Below are 14,703 nucleotides of genomic sequence, written 5' to 3'. Positions count from 1 at the left end.
CTCTGTTTAAGGACATCTTGGTTCTTTCCAGCTTCTGACTATTATAAATAAGGCTGCTATGAACATAGTGGAGCATGTGTCTTTGTTGTATGTTGGAGCATCTTTTGGGGTATATGCCCGGGAGAGGTATAGCTGGGTCCTCAGGTTGTACTATGTCCATTTTTCTGAGGAACCTCCAGACTGATTTCCAGAATGGTTGTACCAGTCTGCAATCCCACCAACAATGGAGGAGTGTTCCTCTTTCTCCACATCCTCGCCAGCATCTGCTGTCACCTGAGTTTTTGATCTTAGCCATTCTGACTAGTGTGAGGTGAAATCTCAGGGTTGTTTTGATATGCATTTCCCTGATGACTACGGATATTAAATATTTCTTTAGGTGCTTCTTAGCCATTCAGTATTCCTCAGTTGAGAATTTTTTGTTGAGCTCTGTACCCTATTTTTTAATAGGATTATTTGATTCTCTGGAGTATAACTTCTTGAGTTCTTTGTATATATTAGATGTTAGTCCTTGTCTTAGTCAGGGTTTTTAATCCTGCACAAACATCATGAGCAAGAAGCAAGTTGGGAGGAAAGGGTTTATTCAGCTTACACTTCCACATTGCTGTTCATCACCAAAGAGAGTCAGGACTGGAACTCAAGCAGGTCAGGAAGGATGCAGAGGCCATGGAGGGATGTTACTTACTGGTTTGCGTCCCCTGCCTTGCCCAGCTTGCTCTCTTATAGAACCCAGGACCACCAGCCCAGGGATGGCACCACCCACAATGGGCTGGATCCTCCCCCCTAGATCACTAATTGAGAAAATGCCTTACAGCTGGGTCTCATGGAGGCATTTCCTCAAGTGATGCTCCTTTCTCTGTGATAAGTCCAGCTGGTGTCAAGTTGACACTCAAAACCAGCCAGTACAGTCCTCTACCAGATGTAGGATTGTTAAAGACCTTTTCCCAATCTGTTGTTTTTGTCCTGTTGACAGTGTCCTTTGCCTTACAGAAGCTTTGCAATTTTATGAGGCCCTGTTTGTTTATTCTTGATCTTAGAACATAAGCCATTGGTGTTCTGTTCAGGAAAATTTCCCCTGTGCTTATGATTCTTCACCTCTTTTTCTTCTATTAGTTTGAGTGTATCTGGTTTGATGTGGAGGTCTTTGATTTGCTTGGACTTAAGCTTTGTACAGGGTGATAAGCATGGATCGATCTGCATTCTTCTACATGCTGACCTCCAGTTGAACCAACACCATTTGTTGAAAATGCTATCTTTTTCCAAAGGATGGTTTTAGCTCCTTTGTCAAAGATCAAGCGACCATAGGTGTGTGGATTCATTTCTGGGTCTTCAATTCTATTCCACTGATCTACCTGCCTGTGTCTGTACCAATACCATGTGGTCTTTATCACTATTGCTCTGTAATACTGCTTGAGTTCAGGGATGGTGATTCCCCCAGATGTTCTTTTATTGTTAAGGATAGTTTTCACTATCCTGGATTTTTTGCTTTCCCAAATGAATTTGCAAATTACTCTTTCTAACTCTATGAAGAATTGAGTTGGAATTTTGATGGGGATTGCATCGAATCTGTAGATTGCTTTCGGCAAGATGGCCATTTTTACTATATTAATCCTGCTAATCCATGTGCATGGAAGATCTTTCCATCTTCTGAGGTCCTCTTCAATTTCTTTCTTCAGAGACTTGAAGTTCTTGTCATATAGATCATTCACTTGTTTGGTTAGAGTCACTGCAAGGTATTTTATATTACAAAATATGCCTTCTTTTAAAGCCATTTGCCTATAACTATCAGAAAAAAATATATAAAATTCAAATATCACAAATGGAATTCATGATGGTCTCAAATAGGTGTTGTTTATATACAGTGAGATATGGTTCTTTATAGACAATGAGGTATGGCTGTCTATATTCAGTGAGGTATGGCTGTCTATATGTAGTAAGGTATGGCTGTCTATAACACTGAGGTATGGCTGTCTATATACAGTGAGGTATGTCTATGTGCGGCAAAGTATTTCAAAATCAGGAAAGTACACAAAACAAGAAGCGCCTGAGCCTGAGTGGAAGTCAGTGTGCCTGAAGATCGGCAGCTATGCAGACATCACTGTCTACCCATTCTTTCCAAAATATTACAAAGTCAAGGTTGAGGTGGAAAGAAAGAAGAGCAACCACAGATATCATGGGAGATCCTTCTAAAGCAGCCAAGTCACTGGTGGCAATCATTGTGAATAAGTCAGTCAGTTATTCAAAAAGTGCACTCCTTCCCTGTTAGACTGACTTTCTCACAGGGGGCTGTTCTGCCTGCATGGCCACTGGCCTCAGAGTGCTTGCCTTGCCCACACCTGTGTCAACCGTGCTTCATGAACAGCTTCCTGGGTATGTAATCTGTCTCCTGCTGCTGGGGCCCTGCAGCACACACAGCAGATCTCACCGGGGCCTGCAGGACATACAGCAGATCTCACCGGGGCCTGCCAGGCTTCCCGAAGTGCTTGCTGCTACCTCCTCAGCCCTAGGCTCCTTGCAGTGGGGCAAAGTCTTGAACAGGCTTTACTTCCTCAGCCTTCAGGCCAGGACTTTTTTCCCAAGCAAATGCTTTGGAACTTGCTTCAGAGTCACTGAGTCTGCAACCTCTTTAGGGTCTTTGTGTGGTTTACACACACACACACACACACACACACACACACACAGAGAGAGAGAGAGAGACAGACAGACAGACAGACAGACACAGAGAAAGAGACAGACACACACGCGCACACACGTACACAGACAGACAGACAGACAGACAGACAGACAGACACACACACACACACACACACACACACACACACATGTCTGCACTTTCTGGAGAATTCTTCCCCACTTCTTTAGCAAGTCCCAATTCTCCTGTCATCTCTTCTCAGCTAACAGCTAACAGCAGGATTTCCTCCTGGGTGCTGGAACCACGTGGCTACCCTTCTCTGACTCACCAACCTCGGTTGAGCAGTGCAGGTTTCTAAGGATTTAAGGATCCTATACCGTAACTTAAGCTCCCTGGAAGACAGGTTCTACAACCCCTCAAACCGACCGTGCCTCATACCTTCTCTGTGCTCAGAAGCTCGTAGGAGCTGGATGGACGGTTGATGGACAGATGGACACTCTGTTGCTTCATTCATTCCTCCAGCTGGAGAGCTTCTCATCTGCTACTGATGGCTGTTATTTGTTTCACTCTTACTCACAACCTCATGTGCGTAAAGAGAACCTTCAGGGTTTATCTCTTATTATTTTATTTTCCACCTTGGAGAACAAAAGGGGGTAGTGATAACATATAAGTATCTGAATTCGAATTCTGTAAAAAATGTTTTAGTTGGTAAACATGATAATTCTTGGGATTTTAATTACATTAAAAATTTCAACATACTATGTCATTTCAGCCTGTTGATAATTAAAGAAAAAAAAAGGATCCAGATTGGTAGGGAGTGCCCTGCCCAAATTATGTTGCTTTGGGTAATGTAATGTGTTAATTAGAAAGTGGGAAAGTTCTGAATATCCTCTGCATTTTGCAAACACTATTCATCCTATTTGATATCTTAGTTTTCAATAGAATTTGACAATCTTTAGAAAAAGTAATTTAACATTTTGGCTTTAAAGACACAATATTTAAAGACAAGTATAAATATTATACTTGTTTAAAAGGAAATTCTGTGGGTTAAAAACTTATTAAAATGATGTGTGTCCCATAATACACAAGCTATGTACAATTGTAAACAGAAATGTCTGCAAAACATGAGTTAGCATCTGGAAAAATATTCAATCCCCCACCCTCTTGTTCTCTCTCCCCTCCCTCTCTTTCTCTTCTTCCTTCTTTTTCTTGATTTCTTGGCTTTGACTAAATTCTCTGACACTGATTTTGGTGTCTAAATTTGGTTTCTATCATTCTGCTTTTTTTTTTCTTTTTGCATTGATCAGGAGAATTGACTAGAATGACATTTTTTATTCTGTAATAACATTGTATGCGGTCGAAAGGCTACTTCAGGCCACCTGTGAGCAGCATTTAGTTTGTGCCTTGTGAATCCTCAGGGCTTCACATTAGGAAACCATGGTGTTATTCAGTCTCTTCTGCCTTATAGATGAGGAAACAGAGGTGCAGACCCTGCTGCTCCCACATTACAACAAATCTGGGTGTGCAGCTGGCTTTCCGTCTTCCTTCACAAGGCCTCCTTGGAATTCTGGGATAGTGTTGAAGCGGCTTGTCTCTCCTACCATGCCTCTGACCAGCTAGCCGAAGTTAGCTGCTACCGACGCTGGTTCTAGACTCCGGACACTCTCCTCACCTTCCTGGTACTCCCAAGCAGTGATTCTGTCAAAGAAACAGGAAGCAACCAGAGCAATAGAGTATGGAACTGTGTTAGTCAGCTTTGCGGTAGTATGACAGAATGCCTGAGATGACAAAGTTTTGAGGGGGAAAGGTTTATTTCATTTACACTTTAAGAAGTTTCAGTTCATGCTTATTTGACCCCATTGCCTTTGGGCCTGTGGTAAGGCAATACAGCTCAGTGGAAGCTGTGCCGGAAGAAGCTGCTCGAGACATGCAGAGAGACCAGGGTCCCACTGTCCCCTTCAAGGGGACACTCTCAATGCTTAACATTATTCCTGTAAGCCCCACCTCTTAAGTTTCTGCCACCTCCCAGAAGCATCATGAACCAAGACCAAGTCTCTAGCATGTGGACCTTGGGAAGTATGTCATAGTCAAACTGTACCAGTAACCAAATCTCACAAAAGCAGCATGGAGTCTTCTCATAGATGACTTCCTATCTGTCCTTCTCCCCTCAGACAATGTCCAGGAGAAAAGAGTCATCATGACTCACATGGGAAAAGGCAGGGCAGTCCTGAGGGACACACAGACTTCAGAATTAGTCAGATTTGCGTGGAATTGTGATTCTTTGCTTTCCTATGTGTGTGGCTATGAACAAGCCCTGTCTCCATTCTGTGTGTTTTCCCATGTGTAAAGTGAGACAAGCATTCGCTTGCATTAGTTGTATAGGATTGTTGTGTGCAGAAGATTTAAAAGTATATAATATAATCATAGTCTGCTTTCTATTGTTATGATAAAACGTTCTGACCAAAAGCAACTTGGGGGGAAAGTTTGGTTTGGTTTACACATCCCAGTCAAAGCCCATCGCTGATGGAAGCCAGGGTTGGAATTCAAGGCAGGAACCTGAAGAAGAGGCCACAGAAGGGTGCTGTTTTCTTGCTTCTGTCCGTGGCTTGCTCAGTCTGTTTCCTTTTTTTTTTTCTTCTTCTTCTTTTTTTTTTTATTAACTTCAGTATTTCTTATATACATTTCGAGTGTTATTCCCTTTCCCAGTTTCCGGGCAAACATACCCCTCCCCCCTCCCTTTCCTTATGGGTGTTACCCTCCCCATCCTCCCGCCATTGCCACCCTCCCCCTAACAATCTAGTTCACTGGGGGTTCAGTCTTAGCAGGACCCAGGGCTTCCCCTTCCACTGGTGATCTTACTAGGATATTCATTGCTACCTATGAGGTCAGAGTCCAGGGTCAGTCCATGTATAGTCTTTAGGTAGTGGCTTAGTCCCTGGAAGCTCTCGTTGCTTGGCATTGTTGTACATATGGGGTCTCGAGCCTCTTCAAGCTCTTCCAGTTCTTTCTCTGATTCCTTCAACGGGGGTCCTGTTCTCAGTTCAGTGGTTTGCTGCTGGCATTCGCCTCTGTATTTGCTGTATTCTGGCTGTGTCTCTCAGGAGCAATCTACATCCGGCTCCTGTGGGCCTGCACTTCTTTGCTTCATCCATCTTGTCTAATTGGGTGGCTGTATATGTATGGGCCACATGTGGGGCAGGCTCTGAATGGGTGTTCCTTCTGTGTCTGTTTTAATCTTTGCCTCTCTATTCCCTGGCAAGGTATTCTTGTTCCCCTTTTAAAGAAGGAGTGAAGCATTCACATTTTGATCATCCGTCTTGAGTTTCATTTGTTCTAGACATCTAGGGTAATTCAAGCATTTGGGCTAATACCCACTCATCAATGAGTGCATACCAAGTGTGTTCTTCTGTGATTGGGTTACCTCACTCAGGATGATATTTTCCAGTTCCAACCATTTGCCTACGAATTTCATAAAATCATTGTTTTTGAGAGCTGAGTAATATTCCATTGTGTAGATGTACCACATTTTCTGTATCCATTCCTCTGTTGAAGGGCATCTGGGTTCTTTCCAGCTTCTGGCTATTATAAATAAGGCTGCTATGAACATAGTGGAGCACGTGTCTTTTTTATATGTTGGGGCATCTTGTGGGTATACGCCCAAGAGAGGTATAGCTGGATCCTCAGGTAGTTCAATGTCCAATTTTCTGAGGAACCTCCAGACTGATTTCCAGAATGGTTTTACCAGTCTGCAATCCCACCAACAATGGAGGAGTGTTCCTCTTTCTCCACATCCTCGCCAGCATTTGTTGTCACCTGAGTTTTTGATCTTAGACATTCTGACTGGTGTCAGGTGAAATCTCAGGATTGTTTTTTTTTTTTCAGTTACTACTGTACTTTATTGTGTTCAACCAAATCACCATGTTAAAAAATAGCAAGCTGCCATAATAGAAAATAAGGCTCCTCTATCCAGCACCAGATAGCATCATTTTACTTTCAAGCCTAGAAATTGCACACATGTATATAAACCAACCGAAGATGAGGATTGAGAGTTCATCTTGGTGGATTTTTCCTTTGATGAATATGAAGTGTCCTTCCTTATCGTTTTTGATGACTTTTAATTGAAAATTGATTTTATTTGATATTAGAATGGCTACTCCAGCTTGCTTCTTCTGACCCTTTGCTTGGAAAGTTGTTTTCCAGCCTTTCACTCTGAGGTAGTGTCTGTCTTTGTCTCTGAGGTGTGTTTCCTGTAGGCAGCAGAATGCAGGGTCCTCATTGCGTATCCAGTTTGTTAATCTATGTCTTTTTATTGGGGAGTTGAGGCCATTGATGTTGAGAGATATTAACGAATAGTGATTATTGCTTCCTGTTATATTCATATTTGGATGTGAGGTTATGTTTGTGTGCTTTTCTTCTCTTTGTTTTGTTGCCAAGACGATTAGTTTCTTGCTTCTTCTAGGGTATAGCTTGCCTCCTTATGTTGGGCTTTACCCTTTATTATCCTTTGTAGTGCTGGATTTGTAGAAGGATATTGTGTAAATTTGGTTTTGTCATGGAATATCTTGGTTTCTCCATCTATGTTAATTGAGAGTTTTGCAGGATACAGTAACCTGGGCTGGCATTTGTGTTCTCTTAGGGTCTGTATGACATCTGTCCAGGATCTTCTCGCCTTCATAGTTTCTGGCGAAAAGTCTGGTGTGATTCTGATAGGTCTGCCTTTATATGTTACTTGACCTTTTTCCCTTACTGCTTTTAATATTCTTTCTTTATTTTGTGCGTTTGGTGTTTTGACTATTATGTGACGGGAGGTGTTTCTTTTCTGGTCCAATCTATTTGGAGTTCTGTAGGCTTCTTGTATGCCTATGGGTATCTCTTTTTTTAGGTTAGGGAAGTTTTCTTCTATGATTTTGTTGAAGATATTTACTGGTCCTTTGAGCTGGGAGTCTTCACTCTCTTCTATACCTATTATCCTTAGGTTTGATCTTCTCATTGAGTCCTGGATTTCCTGTATGTTTTGGACCAGTAGCTTATTCTGCTTTACATTATCTTTGACAGTTGAGTCAATGATTTCTATGGAATCTTCTGCTCCCGAGATTCTCTCTTCCATCTCTTGTATTCTGTTGGTGAAGCTTGTATCTACAGCTCCTTGTCTTTTCTTTTGATTTTCTATGTCCAGGGTTGTTTCCATGTGTTCTTTCTTGATTGCTTCTATTTCCATTTTTAATTCCTTCAACTGTTTGATTGTGTTTTCCTGGAATTCTTTCAGGGATTTTTGTGTCTCTTCTCTATGGGTTTCTACTTGTTTATTTATGTTTTCCTGGAATTCTTTCAGGCATTTTTGCGATTCCTCTCTGTAGGCTTCTACTTGTTCTCTAAGGGAGTTCTCCACATCTTTCTTGAAGTCCTCCAGCATCATGATCAAATACAATTTTGAAACTAGATCTTGCTTTTCTGGTGTGTTTGGATATTCCATGTTTATTTTGGTGGGAGAATTGGGCTCAGATGATGCCATGTAGTCTTGGTTTCTGTTGCTTGGGTTCCTGCGCTTGCCTCTCGCCATCAGATTATCTCTAGTGTTACTTTGTTCTGCTATTTCTGACAGTGGCTAGACTGTCCTATAAGCCTGTGTGTCAGGAGTGCTGTAGACCTGTTTTCCTGTTTTCTTTCAGCCAGTTATGGGGACAGAGTGTTCTGCTTTCGGGCGTGTAGTTTTTCCTCTCTACAGGTCTTCAGCTGTTCCTGTGGGCCTGTGTCTTGAGTTCACCAGGCAGGTTTCTTGCAGGGGAAAAGTTGGTCCTACCTGTGGTCCCAAGGCCCAAGTTTGCTCGTGGGGCACTGCACAAGTCCTCTCCGAGGTGGCAGCAACCGGGAAGATCTGCGCTGCTCTCTCCGGGAGCCTCCGTGCACCAGGGCTCCAGACTGCGTTCGGTGTTTTCCTCTGGTGTCTGGATGTGCGCAGAGTGCAGTCTCTTCTGGTCCCCCAGGCGTGTCTGCCTCTCTGAAGGTTTAGCTCTCCCTCCCACGGGATTTGGGTGCAGAGAACTGTCTATCTGGTCTGTTTCCTTCAGGTTCTGGCGGTGTCTCAGGCGCAGGGGTCCCGCCGCTCCTGGGCCCTCCCCTACGGGAACCCAGAGGCCTTATACAGTTGCCTCTTGGGCCAGGGATGTGGGCAGGGGTGGGCAGTGTTGGCGGTCTCCTCCGCTCTGCAGCCTCAGGAGTGCCCACTTGACCAGGCGGTGAGGTCTCTCTCCCACGGGGTTTGGGAGCAGAGAGCTGCTGTGGGCCGGGATCCTCGGGTGTGGGACTTCCGGTAAACACAGGAAGTGCCCGGTCCTAGAGGAATTTTGCCGCTGTGTGTCCTGAGTTCACCAGGCAGGTTTCTTGCAGGGGAAAAGTTGGTCCTACCTGTGGTTCCAAGGCTCAAGTTTGCTCGTGGGGTACTGCCTAAGTCCTCTCCGCGGCAGCAGCAACCGGGAAGATCTGCGCCGCTCTTTCCGGGAGCCTCCGTGCACCAGGGTTCCAGATGGCGTTTGGTGTTTTCCTCTGGCATCTGGACGTGCGCAGAGTGCAGTCTCCTCTGGCCTCCCAGGCGCGCCCGCCTCTCTGAAGGTTCAGCTGTCCCTCCCACGGGATTTGGGTGCAGAGAACTGTTTATCCGGTCTGTTTCCTTCAGGTTCCGGCGGTGTCTCAGGCGAAGGGGTCCTGCCGCTCCTGGGCCCTCCCCTACGGGAACCCAGATGCCTTATACAGTTGCCTCTTGGGCCAGGGATGTGAGTAGGGGTGGGCAGTGTTGGTGGTCTCCTCCGCTCTGCAGCCTCAGGAGTGCCCACCTGACCAGGCGGTGAGGTCTCTCTCCCACGGGGTTTGGGAGCAGAGAGCTGCTGCGGGCCGGTCATTCTGCTTTTTTTAAGGTTCTGCTACTTCCTTCCTAAAATCCTTTCCATGAACTTTCTCTCTGAGGTAATTTTCATGAGGCTACAATGAGACCTTGGTGGAGCATAGGATTTCTGAATTAACTCTTGGTTCCTGATAGACCCATAGCTCTAGGTCGTCCCTCTCTCGGGTTTTGTGGGTGTCATACCTCATTCATCTCTAAAGGCAGTGTTGCTAATACAGAATCTTCTGTCAGAAAAGAAAAGCACACTGTTATTAAAGACTTTGCATTAAATCACTTTGATTTCGGGGGTTGGGGGTTTGATGGTCTCGATGTAGCCTCTTTTTCCTTTTGGATCTTCTCTTCCTACCCTGGGAACTGGGTCACTCAGTGTCTAGGTGTTTCCACTGCCGGGTGTGGAACAGCACAAAAGAAGCAACCGCTGTGTTTATGAAGAATTCAAATTTATAAAGAGCATTACACTAACTCTCCAATCTAGATAAGTACATACACACCAACTACAAACTCCTTATTCTAAATTCATCACAGTTCTTACCACTACCTAATATATGTGATGTATAATTTTTATTTTTAACCGTTATTTCTTTTTGTTAGAACATTCAATTGGATAATCTTTACACCAAAAGGGAAATGAATATCAAACTAGCCTTCGTAGAACTTTGTTCATGAAAACCGCATATTTGATTGTCTTATGTAGGACATGTTTTGTCAAAATAGCAAAGATAGATTGTGTTCATAAAGCCAAGTAGATACTTGTGGCAGTAAAAATAAAAGACAGCAGAACCAGTTCCCGCACATACCCTGGCGGTCGCTATTTCCAGCTCTAACAGGCCATTGGAACTATCTCTAATTTATCTCAGTTTAGGGTCTCTCAATGCCTCTCTGCAAGCCGTGAACTTTCTGGTTCCAGCTACCTGGTAAAATCATGGTTCTAAAAGTCCAGCAGTGGCTGTCCTATCACAGCTCCCTGCCACGGACTCTGCCCACATTCCCAGCAGCCACCTCCTAGTAGTTAAAGTATAAACTCCCAACTACCTGGTAAAATCAAGATTCAACAAACTGTAAACCAACAATCAGATTTATATGTTAAATTCTCAACCCACAATACATCCACACAATAAACTCACAACCAATTGATAAGGATATACCCGTCCACGCAGCTAAGCTAAATTTGCCTACAGAAACCCATCCCAGCTACCTTGGCAATTCAAGACCACTGGGGTCTGGGTCCTCTTCTCCATTTCCATCTCGATCCTTCTCCTCTTCTCCTTCTCTCCCACCTTACAAAAGCTTTGTCCCTGCCTTAATGTTTCACTGTCCAATCATTGCCTTGACTTAAATTCTGCAGCAATGGAAAAAATAAATTTTATTGTTTATAACGTGCTATGAAAATTGGGTACACTTGAATATCACTAAATAGGGTCCTACTCACAATGGTGTTTTCCACTGCACCTCCTGCTAAAACTTAAGACGCTCTCAAAGAAATCTAACAATAAATCTTACATAGTAAGAGAAATAAACTCTTCAGTTCAACTTTTCAACCTCTAACGAACCTTCCAATTCTGTGGCAATGTGTGATTACTAATGTGTGATTATTAATTCGGTGTTCTACTCTGGTGTCTAATTAGTCTACTCATTTAATACATTTATAGATTCCTTTACTACTTGCCAGGTAGTGAGGTGTTTTAGAAGGAAACGCAGCAAAGACACTCCCCACAAAGCTCTCAGGTAAATGGGAGATCAAGGCCCTCCAGAGGAGGCACCAATAACCATACACTGGTGACAATGGCAGACATAAAGCAAGCATCGTGAGCCCCGAGGACAGACAGATGGACGCAAAGTTTCTCAAGATGAATATTTTAAATTGAAATAAGAAATGTCCAGTGCTGGCTAGGTGTGACCATGACACCCATGAGAAAAGAGGGCCTCAACTGAGAATTTACTTTCATTAGATTGGCCCATGGACATACTTGTGGGATATTTTCTTTCTTCTGAATTGATTTGGGAGGCCCCACTCACGGTGGACCAGGTAACCCCTAGGAGGGTGGCCCCGGGCTATAGAAGAAAGGTAGCTAGCAATCAGTGGTCCTCCGTAGTTTCTGCCTCAAGGTCTGGCTGGAGCCCCTGCTCTGGCTTTCTTTGACGATGTTCTATAACCTATAAGAAGCAATAAACCCTTTCCTCCCGAAACTGCTTTCAGTCAGAGTGCTAATCACAACAGGAATGCAAACTGAAGTACTGAGGATGGTGGGAAGGAGACAGCAAGGCTCTGTGTAGGACAGAAAATAAAACATCAGTTCAGTGTAAGGGCCTGGGGGAAATGTCCTTCAGACCGCTGAGGTGAGTTTTGCTGACGGGAAACCGGCTTAAATATACCTGCTTAACGGTTAGTTGTAAGTAGTTCGTGTGACACAAAGCATGAAAGTTGGTTTTATATCCTAGATACGGGCTGAAGTAACAAGAGAAAATGAGCTTATGGCGTTATTAAATATTTCATGCTGAAATTTCAAATGCGGTCATTCCAGTTTAATCTAAGGAACTAAATACTATAAACAAAGTGGTCCCAAGGCACAGAAGGCTGGATGTCAGAATTTAAATACCGCTAACCAGACTCTGTTAATATAACTTCATTCTAAAGGAGGAGGAGGAGGAGGAGGAGGAGGAGGAGGAGGAGGAGGAGGAGTCGTCTCAATGAGAGGAGGAGGAGGAGGAGTCTCAATGAGAGGAGGAGGAGGAGGAGTCTCAATGAGAGGAGGAGGAGGAGGAGTCTCAATGAGAGGAGGAGGAGGAGTCTCAATGAGAGGAGGAGGAGGAGGGGAGGAGGAGGAGTCTCAATGAGAGGAGGAGGAGGAGTCTCAATGAGATTAGGAGGAGGAGGAGGGGAGGAGGAGGAGTCTCAATGAGAGGAGGAGGAGGAGTCTCAATGAGAGGAGGAGGAGGAGTCTCAATGAGAGGAGGAGGAGGAGTCTCAATGAGAGGAGGAGGAGGAGGGGGAGGAGGAGGAGGAGGAGGAGGAGTCTCAATGAGAGGAGTTGAAGAATTGGCTCAGTAGGAAGGGATACCCACGCTCTTCAGAGGACGCATTCCCTACATCACGGGCTTTCAATTCCCTCCTCCAACCCCCATGGACATTGCACTCATCTTCACGGGCGTTCACATGAGCACACACACACACACACACAAACACAAACACACAATTTTTTTTCTTTAATTTTTTTTTTTACAGTACAGACTTTATCCCTCTCCTGGTCCCCTGGTTCACCCTCCAACTATTCCACATCCCACACCTTCTTCCCCTCCCCCTTCCCCTGCCCCTTCCCCTTCCCCTGTCTCCAAGATAATGCCCCCACACCACCAGACTTCCTCATTCCTGGGGCCCCAAGTCTCTCAAGGGTTAGGTGCATCTTCTCTGACTGAGTCCCGACCAGGCAGTCCTCTGCTGTGTATGTGTTGAGGGCCCCATATCAGCAGGTATATACTGCCGGGTTGGTGGCTCAGTGTCTGAGAGATCCTGGGAACTAGGTTAGTTGAGGCTGTTGGTCTTCCTATAGGGTCGACCTCCTCCTCAGTTTCTTCTACATTTTCCATAATTCAACCACAGGGGTCAGAAGCTTCTGTCCATTGGTTGGGTATAAATATCTGCATCTGACTCTTTCAGCTGCTTGCTGGGCAGTCATGATAGACCCCTGTTTGTAGGTACACCATAGTATCAGTAATCATGTCAGGCCTTGGAGCTGCCCCTTGAGCTGGATCCCAATTTGGGCCGGCCACTGGAACCCCTTTTTCTCAGGCTCTTCTACATTTTTGTCCCTGTAGTTCTTTCAGACAAGAACAATTCTGGGTCAGAGTTTTTGACTGGGGATGGCAACCCCATCCCTCCACTTAATGGAGTCTTTCTACTGGAGGTGGACTCTACAAGTTCCCTCTCCCCACTGTAGGGCATTTCATCTAAGGTCCCTCCCTTTGAATCCTGAGAGTCTCTCACCTCCCAGGTCTCTGGTACATTCTAGAGGGTTCCACCTCCTACCTTCCCAGGTTGTCTGTTTTGATTCTTTCTGCTGACCCTCAGGGCTTCAGTCCTCCCCCCTCCCAATACCTGATCATGATTTCCTCTTCCCCTCCTTGTTACCCTTCCCTCCCAGGTCTCTTCCTTTCTCCCCACCTCTAGGAATTGCTTTCTTCTCCCTCCCAAGTAAGACTAAGGCATCCTCACTTGGTCACTTGGGCCCTTCTGTTTGTTAGCACACACACACACACACACACACACAATTTAAAATAAAATCTAAAAGAAAGAAGCAAGTCACTGCAGGCTTTTGACCCTTTCTCACCACCACGCCTGAAATGATCTTTTTAGCATAAAGCAGGAAGGTGTGAACAAGTGGACAATTGTTGGCACTTTTCTCTTTCAAATGTTTTAATTATTTATTATGTGTGCATGAGTATTCATATGTGCCTGGGTGGGTTTATGTGTAACACATGCAAGATGCTGTCAGATGACAGAAGAGAACACTGAACTCCTGGAACTAGAGTTACAGGTGGTCGTGAGCTGCAGTGTGGGTGCTGGGATCCCAGCCCGGGTCCTCTGCAAAAGCAGGAAACACCAAGTGGTCTCTCCAGACCCTCTCTGGCCATGTTTCAGATGTGCTCTCCGGGATCTGGTTCGTTTTACAGTTATGACTTTTGATCGTGTGCTAAGTCAATAATAGAAAATGAGTGCTTGATCATTCTGTTTCCCTCCATAGTTATAAATCAAGATGGCCAGCCTCTCATTGAAGGAAAGCTTAAGGAGAAACAAGTGAGGTGGAAGTTCATCAAGAGGTGGAAAACACGTTATTTTACACTGGCTGGAAACCAACTTCTGTTTCAAAAGGGGAAATCTGTGAGTTCTCTGACACATTTTAACATTTGAATTGTTTTTCTTTCCTTCAAACCCCACTACATCCTAAAGAACACAGTTGTAAAAATACAGTTGGGAGTCTCAGAAGCTCATACCTATGCTTTCAAATATCTTACTTTATGAGTGCCTCGTGCTTAAGTCTATCTTAAAATCTACTCAACACAATACTGCATCAGGCTGGCTAGTCTTGCCATTCTTTATTCTGTGAAAGCCAGGAATTCATTCCACTTTGGCCTAAGTTGGAGTCTCTAGGAGATTAGGAAAACTCCCCAAGTAGCCGAG

At 44.5% G+C, this 14,703-nt stretch overlaps 1 protein-coding gene across 7 annotated transcripts in view; it reads left to right on the top strand.

Annotated features, from left to right (window-relative positions):
• Positions 1–14,703, top strand: part of Veph1 (ventricular zone expressed PH domain-containing 1) — a 254,919-nt gene that overhangs the window by 222,181 nt on the left and 18,035 nt on the right. For all 7 annotated transcript variants that reach the window (XM_008761051.4, XM_039102624.2, XM_039102623.2 and 4 more), the window contains one exon: positions 14,267–14,403. In XM_008761051.4, coding sequence (XP_008759273.1) covers positions 14,267–14,403 — 137 coding nt within the window. The remainder of the gene's footprint in view (positions 1–14,266; positions 14,404–14,703) is intronic.

This window comes from Rattus norvegicus, chromosome 2, assembly GCF_036323735.1.
Source record: "Rattus norvegicus strain BN/NHsdMcwi chromosome 2, GRCr8, whole genome shotgun sequence".
In the NCBI taxonomy this organism is placed as follows: domain Eukaryota; kingdom Metazoa; phylum Chordata; class Mammalia; order Rodentia; family Muridae; genus Rattus; species Rattus norvegicus.
This window is presented reverse-complemented; position numbering and strand designations above follow the sequence as displayed.